This window comes from Electrophorus electricus, chromosome 11 (genome assembly GCF_013358815.1).
Source record: "Electrophorus electricus isolate fEleEle1 chromosome 11, fEleEle1.pri, whole genome shotgun sequence".
Lineage (NCBI taxonomy): Eukaryota > Metazoa > Chordata > Actinopteri > Gymnotiformes > Gymnotidae > Electrophorus > Electrophorus electricus.
Window position 1 is genome coordinate 11799040 of NC_049545.1, and position 21420 is coordinate 11820459.

Here is a 21420-nt window from a genome sequence, read left to right on the forward strand (position 1 = left end):
TGTTAAGTATTTTAGATAGGTAGTGCGTAAGAATACTTGTTTCTTGTTGAAATAGTTTGAAAAAAGTGCAATGTGTGTATTATGCTGCAGTCCATAAAAAATATTACGCGCATTTGAAGAAATAAATAAAAGTAAGCCTTAAGATTAAAAAAAAAATCATATAGGGTACTGTTATACAGTATAATTGTATACTGAATCCAAATGTAAAAGCAGAAACTGAAAACCGAGTACAGTGGTTTGACTTTCACAGTAGATCGATTTTACAGCGTCGCACCTGCTGTTCTGGGAGGGCGCGGCTGTGCGGAGACGGACGGATCATGTCTGAGAGGGACTGATTAACTGTGTACTATGGACTTGTCACTATAAAATCTTAACTCGTGCCGAACTGGAACCGAGACATAATCATCGCACTGGAATTCGTAGATGCAGAATGAGCTTAACCAAAGATGATAAAACCAACGGTCTGGAGCTGCAAGAACGGGTATTTAATCCCAGCTTTCAAACTGATAACGATCTTGATCAATCTAGCCTTGGAGACCACCAGGTGCAATGCATCTCTACGATAACCTGTACAGGTGAGGAGCAAACGGCGTATACTCAGATTAAACCGTATGCTGGTATGCCCAAAGAAGTCCTGCTCTTGTATTCAAGTCAAACTCGCTATCGGCTGCCTCGGGAGATCCTGTTCTGGTTGACCATCGCATGTACCCTAACTCTAATCGCACTCACCATTACGGTTATCGCGCTCTCACCCCGATGCCTCAGTTGGTGGCAAACGACGCCAGTCTATCAGGTGTACCCCCGCTCCTTCAAGGATTCCAATGGCGACGGTGTCGGAGACCTCAGAGGTAATTCTGATACCAATCGTTGATCAACAAATGTCTTACTAATATATACACCGACAGTTGCGCATGGAATGCGATTCACTTTCTATTACCTGTCAAAATCGGTGCGTTTGAGGCTTAAAATAAGTTTTCACAAACCATTTAACCAGTATTGCTATTAGGTAATGGTCGGCTACATGCCATAAAATGAACTAAATGGACTCCAGAGATTTTATGAAGGTACAAGATAGGAATTAAGTTTTGCTTCCAAACAAATGGAGCACTAAACAAATATAATCAAGGATGGTGAAGCTATAAAAAAGTAATAAGGCACATGAAACAGCTCTCACACCCTCTTGAGTGTAGTTTGGATTTATAATGAAATACATATTTAGGATGTAGGACATAGTGAATAAGTGACATTTTGAAGCTGTTTTACAAAGCTGAATGATATGAGCATCGCAGAGTGGTCTGACATAGAGGCGATTATACTAACACATGCTTGTGTTCAGGTATCAAGGATAAACTGAGCCATTTCCAGTACCTAAACATTAAAGCAATTTGGATCAGCCCCTTCTATAAGTCCCCCATGAAGGACTTTGGCTATGATGTGGAAGACTTTAGAGATGTTGATCCACTCTTTGGCACCATGGCAGACTTCGATGACCTCCTGGCTAGCATGCATAGCATGGGTAAGCACAGAGTCATTAAACAGAGTTACATCTCAAAAGCTGTGCCATACTGTCACAGCTGAAATGATATGCTTGCCAACTGCATTTATGGGTGGTGAAGATTAGACAATTTAGTGACCCGTTATATTGTTAAAGTGCTATTTTTTTTGACTACCAGGTCCAGGAGTAAAGTCTGCCTTTCCATAGTTGTATTCTTTTATTGGATTCGAAATGATTTTACTGGGCTTTTACAGGGCTCAAACTGATCATGGACTACATCCCCAACCATACAAGTGATAAGCATATATGGTTCCAGCTCAGCCGTAACCAAACTGAATACTACTCTGACTTCTACATCTGGGTTAACTGCACAGAGGGCATACCACCTAACAACTGGGTATTATAATCCAGACTCAAAATGCATACAGACGTGTGTTTAACCATTATTATTATTATTGTTGTTGCTGTTGTATTGTCCATTTACGATGATGTCAGAAATGAGTATACCGAATGTTTAATTACAGTTTGTATAGCTAACGTTTGGAACAGTCACTAGTATTTGCATGAATGACCTCATGGGTAGTGGCAGTCATGGTATAACACGTGTCCTCAGGTGAGTGTGTTTGGGAACTCCTCTTGGACATATGATCCAGTGAGAGGGCAGTGCTACTTCCATCAGTTCCTCACGGAGCAGCCAGATCTCAACTTCCGCAACCCCAATGTTGTGAAGGAGATGACGGTAATCAGACGCACAGGTAACGGGGTGGCTGGCCTGACGGTGAATGTCGGCGCTGTTGCTCCCACCTTGGTGTGGTCCATGCTGCAGCAAACGGTAGACAAAAGCAGGAGTGATATTCTCTTAGAGTGAGCACAGAGAGGCATTGTTCAAAGTGGCATTGTTATGTCCCAATGGGCAGAGAGACTCGGTGTGAAGACTGAGTGCATGATCTGCTAGCCTCATGCAGTGGCCGTCAGACTGAGCGTGTTGCATAATCCTCTGCAGGCTGTGACCTTCTCAGGTATATTTTAAGTGGAGAACCACAGCAGCTTTATTTGCATCTTGCTGGCATACGATGTCACACCTGGGCAACATGCCGACCATCTGAGGTTGACATCGATGCCTGTTGAACCTCTTTAACATGGTGTAAGTTGTTGTGTAGCTTATCTGCCTCTACATTTCAGACAGGTGTAAGCATCAGAACGGCCAAACGTGCAACATCCATTCACACGTGATGGGGTTCTAGTAGCTTGACTTCTTCCCACCAAAAGATTCAAATTTGCATTGGAGGGTAGGAATGTGTGAATAAGCATGAGTGAGGACACACTATCATTCTTATAAACTTAGGAAAAAGGCTATAGGAATATGGCTAGGGCTTAGATGAGGGTTATTTCTGTCAGAAACCAGATAAGATAAGACTTATTACCCTGTCACAAACCAGCTTTTGCAGCAGACAGTGAAGCTAATGTTCTATAATTTTCAGTCAAATAGCATCTTTTGACTTCCTAGTAGTTATTACTGAAACTATTACTGGGCATATCTGCTGTGCACAGCATTTTCTCTCAGACCCAAACTATATGGGCTCATAATATTACTTCTATCTAACAGGACATAATCCATTTCTGGCTGAAGAAAGGGGTAGATGGGTTCCGCATGGATGCTGTTAAGCACATTCTGGAAGCAAAGCATTTGAGAAATGAACCCCAAGTGAACCCTGAAGAGCCCCCAGTGAGTCACTGTGCGCTGGATTGTTTTAAGATGGATTCTATTTCTAGATGAACATCATTAAAGCCTAAATTTTATTATACCTGTCTCATCTTTTGCCCAATCTAATCAATTTTTGCTTTATGATAATTCTTTTTCAGATTATCATATAGATAATCTGTCCTGTTTAAGTGTGACTGCATTAGGATTTTAAAGAATCTGAAAGATTTGTAAAAGGCACTTTGAAGAGAAATGGCATTGTATGAGCCTTTGTTCTTACAGTGGATTCAGGAGATTATTGACGCATACTTCCATGGATCTTACCAGCTCTTGACTCCAACTACCTTAATACTGTGCAATTACAAATGAACTGGAGCCCTGAGCAGTGCAGACAGGCAACTGTATATTCCCTGAGTGACTGACTCTTTTTAGGAGCCTTATTGAACACTGATCTGAAAAGACTCATAAAAGGAATATCAAATGGTGGTTATTCAGACAGTGTTCTTGTTTATGTATCACAAGTTGCATTCATTTACCAAATCAAATTTGCTCTTTAAAATAAGGTCTGTAGAAATGAGATGATTCTTTTACTAACATGTCATTTGGCTTTTCCCTTCCCTGTTTCTCCATGTATATCATAGGAGACTGTAAACACAGAGTTCCAGCTGTACCATGACTACACATACACTCAGCTGGGCCTGCATGACATTCTCCGAAACTGGAGGGTAGACCTGGATGAATACGGCAGAGAACCTGGACGCAACCGGTATTCCTGCTTCTTACTAAAGGCCCTCCTGCGTGAACTTTCATTTTAGAATGTCTCCGTCTTACTTTTTCTCCTTCAAGTTAAATGACTGTCATTATTATACCCCTAACTAAACCAGGTTTATGGTAACAGAGTCATATGATTATGAAGAAACTGAAAAGACCATGATGTATTACGGAACCCGTTTTGCCAAAGAGGCCGACTTCCCCTTTAACTTCTATCTACTGGACCTCCCCACTGGCTTGTCAGGAGTCAGAGCCAAAGAGCTGGTTAACCTGTGGATGTCGAACATGCCCAGAGGCAAATGGCCAAACTGGGTGGTAAGTTGCCAGAAGTTATTTAGTTAACCAGAAGATATTCAGTTTATCAAACCACGCAAGGCGTATTCTTCATGTCATCGAGAGCATGTATGCTTCTTTACATTTTCTAGTGTTCGATTTTAATTTAGCACTTTGTTCTCAACGATTCTACCATAAATACACCCTGTGCCTCACTACAAACATTTCAATGTACGTCACAGGAACACAGCGCGTATAAGTAAAAAGACTTATTATAGCATTACTTCATGCATTAGTAAACTTTACGCATGAAATTTCTGTAAAGGTGGGGAATCATGACAAGGCACGCATGAGCTCCAGAGCTGGTCAGGACTACGTTCGAGTCATCAACATGCTACTGTTAACACTGCCTGGAACCCCAACCACATACTATGGAGAGGAGATTGGCATGGAGAATGTCAATGTATCTGTTATCCAGGATCCTTTTGGAAAGTTCAACCCAGTAAGTGAGAAGGCATTAGTTGTTCCGCCAACTGTTCCACTACATTTTCTGGTATGCTACTACAAACGTAACCCCCCCTTTTTTTTGGTAGAATAACAGCCGGGATCCTCAGCGAACTCCCATGCAGTGGAGTAGTGGTCTCAATGCTGGCTTCAGTGACAGTAAAAATGGCACCTGGTTGGACATAAGTCCAAACTTTACCACTGTCAATGTAGAGGTATATATTAAATAACTCCAAAATGACCTCGTTCCCTTTAATGCTGTTGTGATGCAATTTTCAGACTATTTTAGTACCAGAGTATTGTAATATGCTGTGGTGGAATTTGAGAATAGGATGGAGAAGCATGGAGTCTAGTGTCATGCCTGTGTATGGCTCTGCAGGTTCAGCGAGGTGATCCCACATCTGTTCTGGAGCAGTACCGCTCTCTGAGTCTGCTCAGGGAGAGGGAGACCGTGCTGACCCGAGGCTGGCTCTGCTATGTCTGGGCAGATGGTGACGTGTTTGCCTTCTTGCGCGAGTTGGATGGATTGAATCGGGCGTTCTTGGTGCTTCTGAATTTCGGCGAAGACACTGAAACAGACCTCTCCGTTATCCTGGAGCTGCCCGAGCGGCTAACTGTGCACATGAGTACGTCTTCTGGCACTCCAAGCAGCTTCTCCAAATCGAAAATCACTACCTCCAAGGGGCAGGGTCTGCTGCTGGAGTACTCCACCAATCAGCGCTTTCATCCTGGCCACGCCTCTGAGTGTTACGTCTCTGAGAAGGCCTGTTACTTGAGTGCCCTGGATATTCTGTACCAGTGCTAATAACGCAATGACCGAAAGAGCTAGAGATCTAATCATCACATGCTTGGAGCTAAATAGCTTTACCTTGTTTTGCTTAAATAATCTTTAAAAAAACATTTTATTAGTATTTTTGTGCTTACTTAAAAAAAAATCAAATGCATCAAGTTTCACAGTTAATAACACAGTCCAGGGTCCTGAAAGGTTCCACAAGGTCCAGTGTGTCTATGATTTATGTGCTGGGCTTTTTTTTTTGTCTTGTTCTTTGCAGAGGGGATCCTGGATAATCCAGCCCAAGCACTGTGTAGAGGAAAGCTAACTGTCGGGCACTCTGAAAGACAAAAGAATGCACGTGATGTGGTTGGATGCATTGACAGCATTATGTAATCTCACAAACCTGTACCTTTTTGTTCTTTTTTTCAGTAATCATACTTTAAATGGGATCAAGGGCTTTGAAAGTTAATCTTACACATGCCTGTCACACAACTGGCCAATTGATGGCCACTATTTATTTACTGTAATTTAACTGTGGCTTTATTATTAAAATATACAATAATATGACAGCTAAAAGTATTTTATTAGTTTTTTTTAAATGTGGCTTTCTTAAAGCTATACAATAATATTGTAAAGTATTTATAGTTTCTGATAAATGAACTCAAAGCAGTAGTGTACCTCTGGAGAGCTAATTTTAAAGAATCATTCACAGGAAAGGATAAAAGCAGTTTCCATGCTTAACACTCCCAAAGGAGATTGAGATTAAACAACAACCAGTCTGACAACAAAGCAGCAGAAGAATGATGGCTTTTAATACATCACCTCACTAAGGGACTGGTCAAAGGCTTCTGGACCAAAGTGGTCTCCACCTGGCTGAGAGTCCAGTATAACAGCTGGCACATGTCCTGTTGAGAGAATACTCTGGAGATTCTACCACAACCACAGGGCAAGACGATTCACACACACACTTATTAACAAGGCCAGAATAACAGAGAGGCATCAACACATGTACACAGGGACTCTTCATTTAAAACAGGTTTTTGTGGCAAATTTCCTAGCCACAATGAATCCCAAATGACAGGCCTGATGTAGCATCATCAGTGTTGCACTGAGGGCTCTGCATCAGGGTGATGTGTTCAGTGCCTTGTCTATTTTCACCAGTGGCACATCCCTTTGATGGCTGATGCTAATCCTGACAGATTTTGGCTCCTCCCTTTACTGCGCTTTAAGCACACCCAGCACTTTAAAGGCGGTGCTCTTGAAGCAGAGTGACTGGTAAAGGCTTGGTGGATGGAGCGGATGGAGGTCCAGCTTTAGGGTGTAAGGCGCGGAGGTGAGAACGTCACACGGCCAAGCATGAAAACTCCTCCTCCGCCCGCGTCTCTCTCCGCCACTCCGACTCTCTTAGGGCGCTGAGCTTCACGTGACTCCTCCTGACCTTGGCACGGCCCGGTGTGTTGTTCCTTATCTCCCAGCCTGATACCCTATCTCTGAAACATGCTAATCACCCCAGCTGCCTGCGAGTGTGATCAGCATTTTATCGCCCGACGAGCAAAAGGGAGAGATTAGAAGGAGACTTCACAGAGCTCATCTCCGTGTGTCTTTGTGTGTGTTCGTTTGTGTTTACGCAAGTGTGGGTGTTGATGTGTGTTAATTAATGAAACATAAAAGGGGGGGGGCATTCACATTTTAATATTGCACACAGCAGCTCACACAAGGTGACCTCTGCTTGACACAGAGAAGAGGCTTCCAACAAGCATTTTCAGATCAGGGCTTTCCTCACATGGAGGGACAGAAGGATGGTTTTTCCTAACGCCACTATCTGATTCACTGGGATTAGCGCCGGTTTATGTACATCACATTCCAATCTCCATCCAAGACAATACACCAGCATTACCTGTTACAGCCTTGCATATGCACAGTGTCCAAACGATTAAAAAAAACAAAAAAAACCAAAACCTACATGTTACAAGTCCCTATAAAATGCATTTCTGAAGAAAGACGTTTTGTAATAACAGACACCTAAACAGTGCTTCTATTTCAGTGTTCTGTGAACGAATGCTGTAGGTATTTCAGAAGGAGCATGCACTAACCCTTACCACTATGGCTGCTTGCATGGGTCTGCACGGCCCTCTTGAGTCTCTCCACGTACTTCAGCACCCCCGAGAAAGGCACTCTGCTGTCGCCGGAGTAAGCCGTGATCAGCACGGACGGATAGAGCTGGAGCACACAGGCACGGCTGTCAGTCGCCATAAGGCACGTGGGACGGGACCAGTGAAGGTCAAAAACAACGCTCGAGTTACCTGAGGTGTAATATTATGACATGGGCAGTAAGAGGCAATGTTGTCTCTCTGCTGAGGGTCTGCGAGGGGGTCTCCCCACTCCCCCCTCTCCTCCACTGTTAAGGGTAGAGATGGGTCCTGCGTGGTGCCCAGGACATCCAGGAAAGGTGCCTAAATCGAACAACTCAGGTGAATCAAAGCCATTCACTGAGCATACTCGCGCGTGGTCCGTACGAGTCGTGGATAGGAGCTGACCTGGAGAAGGACTGCTGTGAGGAGCTGAGGGTGCTGGTTGCACAGCGCCCCAGCTAAGACAGCTCCTGCACTGCGGGCGGTGAGGGCAGTCAGTGCAGGCTGGGACACTCCTGAACTGAAGAGAGTGTGAATGCTGGCAGTGAGGTCCTCCACTCCTTTGTGCTTGAGCTGCAAGCGACCAGCACGGTGCCAGGCCAGACCACACTCGCCACCCCCCCTGCCCAGTCACCCAACACACACCAACACAGCCACACACTTGGGACATCTCACTGTTTTGTCTTTTCAGATTTCACTACATTTGGAATAGTTATATTTGCTGATTTCCATTTCTATAAGTGTTCTGATTTCTATTAGTATTCAAAACCACAGCTCTTCACCACTATGGATACATACCCCCAGAAGAACATTTTCTACTTTTCCCCACACACAGACACACACACAGGATCTGGTGTGCGTGCAGCCACATGGGGTGGCTTGTCCTCGCGGTTCAATACCTGACGTGACAGTAGGCCAGAGCCCAGCCGTGGTCCAGCAGGAGTCTCTTCTCAGGGCTGAAGGCCATGTTCAGGTCCAGGCCGTAAGCTCCGTACACATGCACCAGCAGTGGAGCCTCCCTCAGCTCTTCTAAGGCTTGCATGTGGAAAAGTGTCAAAGGCACTGCAGTTCCATCCTAAAAATACATGCCCTCATGCTGAAGATTATTTATTATATTAATCTTTATTGTTCGTTATGCATACCTTATGAACATTAAACCTCCGCATTGCACTTTGCAAGGATTATGAAGGGTGTTTGGGTGAGATATGCAAAACAGTTTAGTGTTGCTTCAACACAACTCACTCAACACGTCAGCAAATTGTTTTCAGGCCCTTCGTGAACTCTGGCTGGTGCCTGAGTGTACTGAGCTGTGGACCACCAGAGGACGGGGTGTCCGCGAGTGACCTACAGTGGGTCCATGCCGCCTCCTACCTGGCTGTGGGCCCACAGGCGTGTGGTGTGACCCTCGCGTGGGAGTGTGTGTTGTGGCTCATCCTCCTGAGAGAGGGGCTGCAGTTCCTTGGGGGACAGGAGGTAGCAGACGGGTGGGTGGACCGGGGAGGACAGGAGGAGGGAGCATGCACCTCTATCTTCTGTGCTTAACCGCTGCGTCTCTACGGCACAGGCCCAGAGGGGCAGCTGAGGTGAACGCAAAGAAGCACAATGATGAGGAACAGTGCAGACTCCCTAGCAATGTTCTCTCTACAGCAGCTGCTCCGGGGCTCACACACACACACACCTAGTGAGGTCTGACATCCATTCTGTTCCAATCAGGACAGAAAAAGGTCAATTTTGATGCGGCTTGCGAGACAAAGGCAAGGCAAGTTTTTCTTTAGCACTTTTTACACACTTTTTAGCTTTGCATAAGAATAGAAACATACAACAATTTTTTTTTTTATTCAAACAAAGAAAAAGACAACATTAAGACATGAAATTAAAACAAGGAAAATAAATTTAAGATTTAATCCCTGAAACAGTCCTATCAACACACTCTTCTTAAAAGGATGCCAGTCTTCTCTTATTCAATGGAAGGATAAAGTCTCCTCTCAGTCCCTGAGAGGATACCGGGCTTCTCTCAGTCCCTGAGAGCCTAACGCAGAACAGTGTTCTCAGTAGCTACAAACTGCTTTAGGAACGCAGTCATCTCTCAGTCCCTGACAGGATATCAGTCTTCTCCCAATCCTTGAGAGGATATCTAGCTCTAAATAATACTACAAGATCACAGTCAAAAGAAAGTATAAACATATAATGTAGAATTAAGGCAAAAACATTAAAGGCAAAATTATACAACATAAAAGAATATTCGCAAAATGAAAGATTAAGAGAAATGAAATAAAATAAAATAAAATTGTGGTGCTTAAAAGTGCAGTGCCACAGGACTGAAATAAGAATATCTAACCTGAGCCAATGTCTTGGCTAAATAGGAGTGTTTTATACTTTGTTTTGGAGCTTTTCTAAATATCCCTCGACAGCTGGTTCCATTTAGAAATGACATAGTAGCTAAAAGCTGCCCTTCCACGCTTAGTTTTCACTTTCAGCAGGACTAAATGATTAGTTCCTAATGACCTAAGAGTTCTGCCTGTCTTATAACTCTGCAGCAAATCAGACAGACACACTGGTCCCACACCATTAAGTGATTTATAGACCAGTAATAATACCTTAAAGTCAGCTCTGTAGTATACTGGTAGTCAACATAAGGACTCTAGATCTGGTTTACTAAAGAAATCTCTGATCTTGTTGATGTTGTTAAGATGACATGCTGACTTACAAACTGATTTTAAGTGTCTAAAACTGAGATCACAGTCTATTAGTTATGAGTCTAGGTTAGAGTTATGTTATGTTACAGTCTAGGTTATGAGCTAGCTCTTTGGAGTTTAGGGTTTTCGAGTTCAAATAGACAGGTAGTCTGTGCCTTTCATTGGTATTACCAAATATAATAATTCCTGTTTTATTTTTAATCAAGTGCAGAACGTTTTGGCATATCTAGTTAGTGACATGCTCAAGGCACATGCAGAGAGTGCTACATGGACGATAGTCTGGGGAAAGGGTTAAATTAATCTGAGCAAAGCTATGGTATGATAGCCCAGAGTCTTGTATGATTTGGCTAAGTGGAAGGATGTACAAGTTCAATGGGAGCAGCCCAAGAATTGAACCTTGCGGGACACCACAAGGCACTGGCACTGGCACTCTTTCAGAAACCTTATTTTACTATAAAATAATTCCTAGGTAAAACCTAAACCATTTTAAGACTGTTCCTGAGAGTCCAACCCACTTTTCAAGTCTACCTATAAGCATGTTATGGTCAAACAAATGTCACTAATTACCTTGATTAGAGCAGTCTTGGTACTGTGAGTGGGTCAAAATCCTGACTGAAACTTATCCAGACAGCCATTTGTGGATAGGAAATCAGTAAGGTGCTTAAATTATTTTCTCAATGATTTTCGCAATAAATAGTAGATTTGAGATGGGTCTGTAATTACTGAACATAGCCACTTCCAAGTTGTTTTTTTTTTAAAAAAGAGGCTTTACCACTGCAGTTTTTAGTGCGTTAGGAAAACACCTAGTAAGAGTGAGGTGTTTACTGTGTGAAGTATGTCATCTGCTATTGAGTGAAACATCAAAGGTAGTAGGAAGGTGTCATGGCTGCAAGCAGATGATTTGGTGGTGCCTCACTCATTAGAATTTCCTTGTTAATAGCACTAAATTAGTACATTTCATGATAATTTTATTTTAATTTTGTGGGGAAGTTAGTATTAAAAAGGATGCAAACTCATTACTTAGTTCAGTTGATATTAATTCAGGGGCCATTTGTGTTTGCAAATTTGTTAATTTGTCAATCATTAGGAAGAGTAATTTGCTATTGTTAATGTTTTTGTGGATGATGCTGGGAAAAAAAAGTTTGTCTTGCTTTGCATATAATTAATTTGTATTTTTGTAGATTTCTTTGTGAATCTGAAGTTTTGTTTTACGCTGTGTTCAGCCTTTCCGCATTCTCTCATTTGAATTTGAACTAAAGTAGCATTTCTCCATGATGCTCTATGTTTACCTGACATGGTTAATAGAAAAGATATGTAGTCTATGGCAGAAATGTTCACTTTCTTGACTTTTTGTTATAATGTCTTACAAAGATATAAAACTGGCACAACAGAGGGGCAGTGGAAGATATAAATACTTCAGTTTAAAGGGATGTTAATGTCATTTCTAAATCCCCAGTTATCTGATTTCATAGTTATAAATCCAAATATGAAAAAGATGCAGGCTCAAGAGTTAGTTGAAGAGAATAGCGGGTCTCATTGTTTATTAGTTGAAGACAATAGTGGGTCTCATTGTTTATTAGTTGAAGACAATAGTGGGTCTCATTGTTTATAAGTTGAAGAGAACAGCAGGTCCCGTTGTTCATTTGAGGCACCCTCCAGAGAATGTCTGAGAGGGTACGCAGACGTTTAATTTTATACACTTTTCCAACGGTGATTATATAATCACCCTGCCATTTTTACATATTGATCTTTGAAGTTTCCACCAGTATATCCAAATCATGCATTATTTACCATTATGCAAATTGATATTTAATAATTATACCAATTAAAATGTGGTACCTATATATCCAAATGAGGGACTTGTATCGCTCTCTCTTTAAAAAAAAATATGATCTCATATTCCCACTTACTACTGATAACATTGTTTCTTGTACCAACTGGTACCTGTTCCTAAACCAAACCAGAATAATCTGCTTTGCTCCTGCTCAGTGACCTTGAAGCACCATGACAGATACCCACACAAACATAAATCTTAATGCTTACAAACACAGTTGTGCACCCCTCTACACCTGGTACAGAGACCTTCAAAGGCCTCAGTAATAAGTCCACAGATCACCTTATGAAAATACAGAATAATATTTGGCTTTTCTTTAACCCAAATCAATTTATTACTTCATTAGCTGGGATTACAGAGATAAGATCAAAAATACTGCTATGCACCACAGTGTCTGATGTCTGTGTTCCGTTTGTCTGATGTTTGGGTTCCATTCCATCGCTTGCTGGCCTGTCCTCTGTGCCTCATTTCAGTGACATCTTTGTTTAAGTCCTACTAAGGATGCTGGCAACAGAGATGGCCAGCTTCGCATTCACTTCCTGCTTGTGTTTGCTGTGTAATTTGGATTTTGATTCTGCCTGTTGTTACTCCAACTTTGAGCCTTTAGCCCCTTTCAAACTGCTTGGTGTTCCTTGTGAATACTTTGTGCAAATATCTTGTTTATTCAGTTCCCTGGGAGTAGGGTGATTGCCATTTTTGTTATGCTGGGTTTTGTGTGTGTGTTTTAGATGGTTAGTGAGCTAGGGAAAGCTAGGGAGAGATTTGTTTTTTTGGTTGTCTTCATTTTGTTAGAGGTAATTTAGACAATGTATCTGAAATAGCTAGTTTGGGGTTTTATTTATTGTTTTAATCTGGGTCAAACTTGAAGGTAAAACCGGAGTACAGTGGAAAGTTTAAAATACACATTCACGTTATCCTAATTTCTCTTGGCCTGTTTTTTTCATTCGCTCGCACACATACAATATGCACACATTTCACAACACACTTTTTCTTGTTTCAGCCTATTCAAGGTAATATATTATAAACCAGTAATACACATGGATAATATTTAAACCCTAGCCTTTATGCACAATAGTAGGGTCCATTGTAACAAATGTACATGACATTTTAGAGATTATACAATTTTATATGCAATTAAAAGTTTTGGAATGCTACGATGCATTCTTAAGGACAATGCAGTTGAATTCTGGGTTGGGGTATTGTTATTCAGAAACGATCTCATTAAAGAGGTGATCTCACCTGCAGAGCAGCCACATGGTTAGGTGCGCTTAACGGAAAAGTGTGGAGTTGGAGTCGACCCTGGGGCTCCCTCACCGTACACACACAGTGGTCCTGGAGCACCTCCATATCTTTAATGACTGCTCCAGGCTCAGGGCTGAACACAGGCTCCCAGTGCTGCATACCTGGGGAGCAGGGATAAGCCCTCAGGACCTTCAGGGTTGGAATACATGAGGATGTAAGAAATCCAGCAGCCACAGTAGGGTGTTTCTTTCCCCTCAAACATGTGTAGGCCTAATGGATTTAAAAACTGTTGGCTGCAGGTAACTGCTGCTGGCAGCGGCAATCAATTCTCAAAACATAAACTAGTCCAACACGCAGAACTCAGCAGGTATCGGTGGATGTGTGAAAGGCGTGGTGGGCACCTGGTACTCCTGGGCTGGGCCGGTGTTGGCTAGGATGTACAGCTGGCCGCCAGCATGCTCCACATGGTAGAGGAGGCCAGGCTGGCGAGGATGAACCAGTCTGGGGCGTGAGAAGGGAGCCATGCTGTCGATCAGCCAGACCTCAGAGCTGCTCTTACTGCTGCAGTTTAACGTTAGCAGCCGCTGGTCTCTGGTGTGACTGACCTCGATGAAGAACCTGCACAGGTCATATGCATTTCTGCTCAAGTATACAAGGTCAAAGAAAATGCAAAAGAAAAACAGCTGACAAACATGGAAACATGGAAGTCCATTTTCATGACTATGTAACTACAATGGGTAGATGCATGGGAGGATATGAATCAAAGTTTATTTGCGCTATATTAAAGTCTCTATAAAGCAGTGACAGATATAAAACATTACAAAACTTGGCAGCCAACCACACATTCACACTCTTACTCCGGATCATTTTCTTCATAAACCAGGATGCTGTTGGCTCCGGTTTCGCTAAGGTGAAGTCGGAAAACATGCCTGCACTGAAGTGCTTCTTGAGTGGTGTAGAACAGCATATCATCAGAGGCCCACTCTACATCACGAGGAGACAGGTTTTTAATGCAAACTCACACATTAACAAAGAGAAGTAAGTCCTTTTCTTTCCCATGCAGGAAGGAATGATGACATTAAAGGACTATTAAAATGTCATGTTACAAAAGACCCCTTCAAGAATAATGCGTATTGAATTGTAATGTGCTGGGCTGATCAAAAGCATTGATGACCTAGCAACATCAGAAATTCACTACCATTTCTCCAAGTCACTGGATCTTGAATGACCCCTTGCACACTTCATCTGATACACACACCACTTCCCAATTACAAACCTGGACTTGCGCTACTCTGCACATTTTAGTATTTTCCCCCTTTTCTAATTCACCCGTTTTAAAACCATAAAAGGTTTGTTAAAGATTTGAGTCTGGTATGCTGGGTGCAAGCATAACACTAAAATGTAAAGTGAATAGAAACTGTGGGAAACACTTCCCTAAAGCACTTACCTAGAGGCTCATAAGACAATATGACTCAAAAGGCCGCACGACTCTCAACTTACCAAAGCTGAACACCTTGTCCAGGATAAGCATGGGCTTCTGAGGCACAACAGAATGCCCCAATTGAACCAGTATGCACCTGGTATTCTCACTGTCGTTGTCCTGCACGGTTGCCGCTAGCATGGCCTCTGTGGCAGAGAGCCTGACCCTCTGAATGGTCCCAGCCACACCTCTAGCCCAGTCTGCACAGAGCACCTGCTCCATGTCCCCCTCACCTGAGGGTGGATGCACTGTTATCGCCAAGTACCTCATTGTACTATTAGAATTTTTTTACTTTATTTATTTTATTTTTTTTGCTGGAAAATTTACTGGAAAATGGCAGACAATGTGCTATTTGACACAAAAATAATTGGAGCAGTGGTAGCTCAGTGGTTAAGATGCGTTACTAGCAATTAGAAGGTTGCCAGTTCAAGCCCGTAAACCATCGGTTGCTCAAGTTACGTTCAGTCATAACTGTTAAGTCACTTTGGATAAAAGCATCAGCTAAATGCCGTAAATGTAAAACAACTGCCTCTCTAAAAAGAAGCAAAACAGGTTTTCCATCATGTTGAACACTCCACAATAACGAGGTTTTCAAACGTGAGCAGCTGACCCAATCCACGTGCCAGTCTGTAGACCCCATGGCCATCCTCAGCGTACACGTGGTGACGTCCCTGGAATCCGAGATCATAGGAAGACAGACGCCTGTGTCACATCATCTGGATACGCTGCTTTAGCTCAGACCAAGTTATATCCAAATCGCTTACCACTATAACGTTGCTGTCGGGGACATCAGCAAACCGCTGATGAACTGAACGCAGTTTTCTCTTAAAATGCCTCTCCAGGCTTCTTAGTCTCCTCAGCTCATCCTTCGAGCACTGGAATGACGTATTTACATGTCCCTAGGCACAAGGGAATCTATTTAATAATCCAACATGATCGGGAGTCTTGTGCACGCAGGGGAATTCGGCACAACACCTGTTTGTCCCATTACACCAGTCTTCCAGTTTAATTATTACAAAGCTGGCCTAAGTGGAGTTTTGTTCAACGACGCTTCTGCAAAGCTTGTAAGAATATAAGAACTACCACGGCAGTTTGACTTACCACAGTGCAAAGATGCGTTCTCACTCCGACACATTGCCTCTTGCAGTTTGGCAAATTTATGCATCGTGACACTGAACGCAAAACCCCCCCAAACCTTTTGGTAATCGAAATCATTTAATTTATTGGTTAAGACAGCAATTTGTCCGAAATTATAGCTAATATCTTAACATGTTTCACTGTAAATGCGGTGCATTGTAAATCGTTTCATTGCGCTTTTTTAAAGTAATTATGTTTATGTTTGCATTCCGAAGCTTGAAATTGTAATGTTTAGCTACATGTGCAATCAAACCTGTGGCGCTGAAAAATGACATTTCACACAGACAAGAATAATCGATTACAAAAACCTTCAAGATTAACTATAAGAACTTGTGTTCGATGCTTCGGTAATAAACTGATTTTCCTTGATATCCAAAATGACAGGAAGTGTACGGAAGTGGCATGCTTTATTTAAGGAATGCCTCGGATACCGGCGAATCGTGATAGACTCCGAATATTTTATAACACATTGTGGCGGTTTTTATATACTATCGATAATTGCTAACGACGTTCGCTGCATGATTATATCGTTAAATCTGTTTACACCTTACAAACACTGTAATTAGTTTCTTTAAGGAAGACATGGAGTCAAAGCAAACAGGTAGCTCGGGGCTGAAGAGCGTGAAGGATCGTCCGTCCTCAGACGTCCACGCGAAGAAGCTTCAGGCTCGCGAGTCCCGCTGCGGACCCGACGTAGCTCGTGCACGATGGACAATCCTGAGACGGGTGAGGGACGGAGATCTTTTGGCTTAGCGTCCAGTCCATTACCTAGCTAGCTGTTAGACGCGAATGTCTATTTCAACCAGGATATGTCTTTTCCAGCCTATTTGCAGAATGCATTATGCCTCCGTTGCATTGCCGCATTCAAATGTGTTTCGACAAATGTGTTCGGTGTTTGGTCAGCTTTAAGCCCGCCCGCCTTTCCTTTATTGGCTTTGCCGGTTTCTCCTGTTCCAGGTGTTGAGGCGGAAGCACCTGGACGGTGCGGAGGTTCAGCAGGTGTCAGTGCGCAGGTTCTCCTCCTTCAACCTGTTCTCTAGGACCGAGGTTCCCTCCTCTGAGACCGACGAGCCGTTGGATGGGCAGTGGGTCGAGTACAGAAGTGGCTGCTTCCCCCAGTACAGTGCCTTTCTCAGGTTGGTAGGAAACAGAACAAATAGCACTGCCCTGCTGTTACTCACATGGCTTATGCACACATTAAAGAACTGCAGGCTCTCAAAAGCCTGTGAACTTTTACCTTTCAGAGATGACCTGGGGCCCCTCAGAGTGGATGAGGTGCTCAACAGCTTTGACAACACCGGAAATGTCTGTGAGTACACACATTGAGCATTTTCGCTTAATTAATGTTGCATATATTGTCATCACCTCATGAGATTTTCTTCAGTAATATCCCACGATTATTTATCATACAAATGTTTTTAACCCTTTGAAACAGTTTGTGGTTGTTTCATCACATTTGTTGTTTGCAGTCTGAATATTGTTTGGGTATTTGAGTGCATGGCTGGTACTGTACTCTCAGAGACAGGCAGGGTTTGGTGTGTTTGCACTCTGCTTTAAGCTGCAGATCCCCAAGGAACCACTGGCAGGCACACTTGAGCAATTAGAAATGTGTAATATACTCTCACAGTAAATGGGGGATAAGTAAGATTTGTATGGTGCTGTATTCATGGTAACAGGCAGAGAAAACCATGTAGCACTGTTTGCATCATATGATACCTGTGCAGTCATAACTATTATTCTACAGTATAGAAATCATATATAGGACTGTTGGTGCATTACAGTAGTTTCTAAACAATGTCAGTTTGTCTTCTCTGTCAGTATTGTTACTCAGTAATATCAGTGTGTGAGGTAAGTCCCAAAGCTTTAAGCAGAGTGGTCTGGCTCATTTGAAAAGTAATTATGGTGATTGAAATGAAATCTTACTTTAACAGAACAAATGAATTCAGAACTGTTGCATTTCAAACAAAAATATGAAACATGCCATGTAAATATTCATTCTTATGTTGTCATGAATTTAGCTGGGATGATGCTCATCATTAGTTTTGCTTTTTTAATCTCCATTAGAGCTGGATCTTGGAAACCAGGATGTTAGCTGAGGGTGGCATTCTCTCTCTCTCTCTCTCTCTCTCTCTCTCTCTCTCTCTTTTCTTCTTTCTCTCTTCTGTCTCTGTCCTATCTTTGTCCCTCTTGTTTACCAAATATGAAATGCAGTATAAATGCATGACTCAACAAACGGTATAACATTTTTGTTAGAAGGAAGACCTCAGTTGTACGGCTGATTTCAGGTAGCTACTAGACCCCCTCCTAACTCCTTTGTTCTCTTGGAGGATTAAAAAGAGCTTGCGGCATCGCCTCTCTTTGGCCCTGTGCCCTCCTTCAAGACAGGGTCATCCCTTCTCCTTTCAAACCTTCCTCTCAAGCGCCCCTAATTGATCTCACGCATTGGTAAGTCCAAACATCTCCACCATGTTCTTGTCAGCTCAGCTGGTCTGGCACATTGACTTCAAAAGGAGGGGTATGGGGTTGTCTTTATTACCTATCCTCCATACCAATAGCCAGATCCTTGCCTAAGGACTTGACTAGCTCGAAAGTCTCTGTGTCTCTGAGGAGCTGATGTGGTTTGGTTGTCCAAACGTATGGATTAGGGTGATCTGCTTGATCAGGGTGGATGGGCGGGCAGCACGGTGAATTTAAGCGCCCTTGTTTCCAGCAGGGCTCAAGAGGGGGCACAATGGGTCTCAACAGAGCATGCCGGATGGACACGAAGAGATTTGGAGAGGCTTGTTGACCACTGGAAAGACCCCGTAAGACCCCCCCCCCGAGCGTTTGGGCCTGACGTGCATCACATAAGACCACTGAGTATTTGCCTTGTGTCAGGACTTGCCTGTACTTTACATTTTTTCCCCTTTGCTTCTACATAACGACACATTAAGACGTGCTTTCCCACCTGATTACCTACTGTCACGTAGCTCGGCATGTGTCCATGCAGGGTCGTACGTTAGGGGTCAGGACTTCCTGCACCTGAGTGAGGAGTTAAAAGGACTCTCATTTGAAGTGTCCTAAACTAGATCACATGACAAGAGGCCGTGTTGGGCCATGTTGGGCACTTCAGAGGGAAGCTGCTCCTGGCTAGAAGGCCCGGACCCCCTGACCCTCACTCAGAGAGAGGTTCCGGCCCAGCACTGGCCTGCCTGTTTGGCCCCCAGTGTTCATAACTGGTCTTTAAGGAGAGCTGTTTGTGTGATTGTGCAATTCCATTTACTTATTCTTGTATTTCTCCACTTAACCACAAGAGGCACAACAGCACCATTGATTCCCTAAATGAGTGGATATTCTGTGTTGTAGCGCGTGTGTGTGCGTGTGTGTGTGTAAAAGAGAGTTTGGTGTGTGCTTGGGTGTTGCACACTTGTGGATGTTTGGGGGCTCCCCTTGTACCCCTGTCGCTCCCGCTCTCTGCTTGGGTAATTATGCAGATTTAGGGCCCCTAGTGCTAATTGCCATGAATGAGACAATAGCTGTCCAGTGGGGCCAGGTTAGCCCATCGGGCAGCCGGGGCGTCTGCTGTTCAGACTCCGCCCCCCCGACTATCTCCACACCTGTACTGCTGACGGTTAATTAAAACACTCTCCACCATTGTTTATCAGGAAGCTCTTTGACCAGGCGACGCATCTGACACGTACGCGTGAGATTTGGGCGGTCAAAACACAAAGCCCCCGATCTCCTCGTGAGCAGTAACAGGGGCTCAGAAGAATTGGACATTCCAGTGGCGCAAAAGCCCACAGAGGTGGAAACGGCAAGTTAAAGCCACGCTAGCATTTACTGCATAACCCCGAAGTCGAGCGCTTTGTGTCATGGTGATTGAGAATAAGTCATTGTTTGAGGTGGGAGGGTGGGCGGGGTCCAGCCAGACCTCGAGGAACCGTTCAGGTCGTCCGTGGTGGTGACGAGGAGCCGTAAGGAAATAAAGCAGCAAAATGTGAGTGTGCAGTGGCATTGTGCCTGGCTCTAATACCCTGCTAATTACCGGCATACTTCAGCAGGCAGGGCACTTGCTTTCCCCTGCCACAGAGATCCCTCCCAATCAGGACTTGGAGATGGCGCCAGGCCCAGGGAGAGACTGAAGCAGAGGAAATGGCAGCCTGCAGTTCACCCTGCTGTCTTCACTGCTGATTAGCTTTTCCTGCCCCTCTCTGCTCTTCTTTTCTGGATTTCAACAAACCCCTTTTTCCTTCACGCAAGGTTTTGCGGCACCGTTTCCGTATTCGTAGACCCGCACAGCGTCGGCTGAGGTGCCGAAAGGTTCAGAGGTGAAGCGTGTGACTTTTTTTGCTGGTATTCTTTACTAGGCTTAGGTTAAAACGAGCTTTCTCACACTTGACAGAATGGGGCAAACTTTGTGAACATCTGTGCTTAACTGAGATAGATATCTGTATTCAGTGATGTTGTAAATGTGATTTGTTACAAATAAGCCTGAATGTGAACTTTTCAATTAGGCATAAATGGGGAAATTGAATTATCATATGAAAATACAGTATGATGTACATTTAACATTTTGTGATTAACAATTTTTGAAAAATTGACATTTTCCTTTTTTCCTCCCCCCTCTTGTCTGCTTAAGGCGATTTTGTGCATGCAGGATTGGGTACTGCTCACCTTGCTAGCTGTTTTTGTGAGCAGCGTTTTCTGTGTGTGCTGTTAAACAACACTCCAGTTTATACTTTCTGAGGGGTACACCTTTTCTGTGCAATTAATAAAACCTTTTGACATATTAACCTTTAGCTCTTCATCTTGCCTTTTTTCCTGTAACCGGCCACTATCGTCTATAGTGACTACACAGTTGAGTATGGTGGAAATAGTTTGAAGTAAATGTAAATTGACACTGATGCATTGATAGGGGAGTGATGTCCTATACTGGTTTTAGAGGACAACTGTTTGCACCCTTTGGCGTGAGTGTGCGTGTTTCTGCGCTCCCATTAGAGGGATAAGTGATTAACGCGCTGTAGTTAATTTGTCTCTCGTAGCTGTGCGTCCATCTGAGTGCACCTCTCTGCCATCCCATTGGTCGGCTAGCAGGCTCTGCCCCTGTAGCTTCCGCTCGCTCCCTGCGGCTTGGCCGTAGCCCCCCCGTAGCCGAGCCCCTGTTTGCCTAGCAACCAGGCGAGCTCTCCAGCAGCCTTAATGTACTTGATGGTGTTTTAAAACAAATAGATCATTTATCTGATTAGCGTCTTGATGGAAAATGAGGCTTGTAAATGGCCACCTCTCACACAGAGCTTGGGCAGCCCTCCAAAACCCTGACATCAGGGAGTGTCTGCGTCTGTGTGTGTACAACTGCACATGTGCGTGTATATGAGTGTACGTATGTTCATGCACGTGTGT

General features: G+C 43.5%; 3 protein-coding genes across 4 annotated transcripts in view; 2 read left to right on the forward strand and 1 right to left on the reverse strand.

Moving 5' to 3' along the window:
- The first annotated feature begins 294 nt into the window (after window positions 1-294).
- slc3a1 (solute carrier family 3 member 1) lies at window positions 295-5565 on the forward strand. Its single transcript, XM_027011549.2, has 10 exons — window positions 295-848; window positions 1337-1516; window positions 1750-1892; window positions 2109-2234; window positions 3102-3221; window positions 3839-3963; window positions 4082-4283; window positions 4567-4743; window positions 4835-4960; window positions 5125-5565. Exons 1-10 carry the CDS (start codon window positions 431-433, stop codon window positions 5548-5550), a joined length of 2043 nt encoding a protein of 680 aa, XP_026867350.2. The 5' UTR covers window positions 295-430; the 3' UTR covers window positions 5551-5565.
- Window positions 5566-5628: 63 nt separating this feature from the next.
- prepl (prolyl endopeptidase like) lies at window positions 5629-16306 on the reverse strand. The gene is made up of 14 exons (XM_027011548.2): window positions 16006-16306; window positions 15669-15803; window positions 15515-15575; window positions 14925-15137; window positions 14282-14408; window positions 13826-14042; window positions 13422-13613; window positions 9024-9230; window positions 8552-8727; window positions 8058-8274; window positions 7824-7973; window positions 7620-7740; window positions 6343-6425; window positions 5629-5857 (listed from the first exon to the last, which is right to left on the reverse strand). Exons 1-14 carry the CDS (start codon window positions 16117-16119, stop codon window positions 5759-5761), a joined length of 2112 nt encoding a protein of 703 aa, XP_026867349.2. The 5' UTR covers window positions 16120-16306; the 3' UTR covers window positions 5629-5758.
- Window positions 16307-16449: 143 nt separating this feature from the next.
- Window positions 16450-21420, forward strand: part of camkmt (calmodulin-lysine N-methyltransferase) — a 70875-nt gene continuing 65904 nt past the window's right edge. For both annotated transcript variants that reach the window (XM_027011586.2, XM_027011585.2), the window contains exons 1-3: window positions 16450-16767; window positions 16999-17177; window positions 17286-17350. In XM_027011586.2, coding sequence (XP_026867387.2) covers window positions 16624-16767; window positions 16999-17177; window positions 17286-17350 — 388 coding nt within the window. In that variant the 5' untranslated portion in view covers window positions 16450-16623. The remainder of the gene's footprint in view (window positions 16768-16998; window positions 17178-17285; window positions 17351-21420) is intronic.

Bases quoted from the DNA above. Each gene is read 5' to 3' on its own strand.
- prepl (XM_027011548.2), bottom strand. From the start codon at position 16,119: ATGATTTCGATTACCAAAAGGTTTGGGGGGGTTTTGCGTTCAGTGTCA. The intron at 13,614-13,825 runs GTGCCCACCACG...CCAACCCTGAAG, and splicing joins GCCCAGCCCAGGAGTACCAG to GTCCTGAGGGCTTATCCCTG. The intron at 7,741-7,823 runs GTAACTCGAGCG...TGTGTGCTCCAG, and splicing joins GTCATAATATTACACCTCAG to CTCTATCCGTCCGTGCTGAT.
- slc3a1 (XM_027011549.2), top strand. From the start codon at position 431: ATGAGCTTAACCAAAGATGATAAAACCAACGGTCTGGAGCTGCAAGAA. The intron at 1,893-2,108 runs GTATTATAATCC...ACGTGTCCTCAG, and splicing joins GCATACCACCTAACAACTGG to GTGAGTGTGTTTGGGAACTC. The intron at 4,284-4,566 runs GTAAGTTGCCAG...ATTTCTGTAAAG, and splicing joins GCAAATGGCCAAACTGGGTG to GTGGGGAATCATGACAAGGC.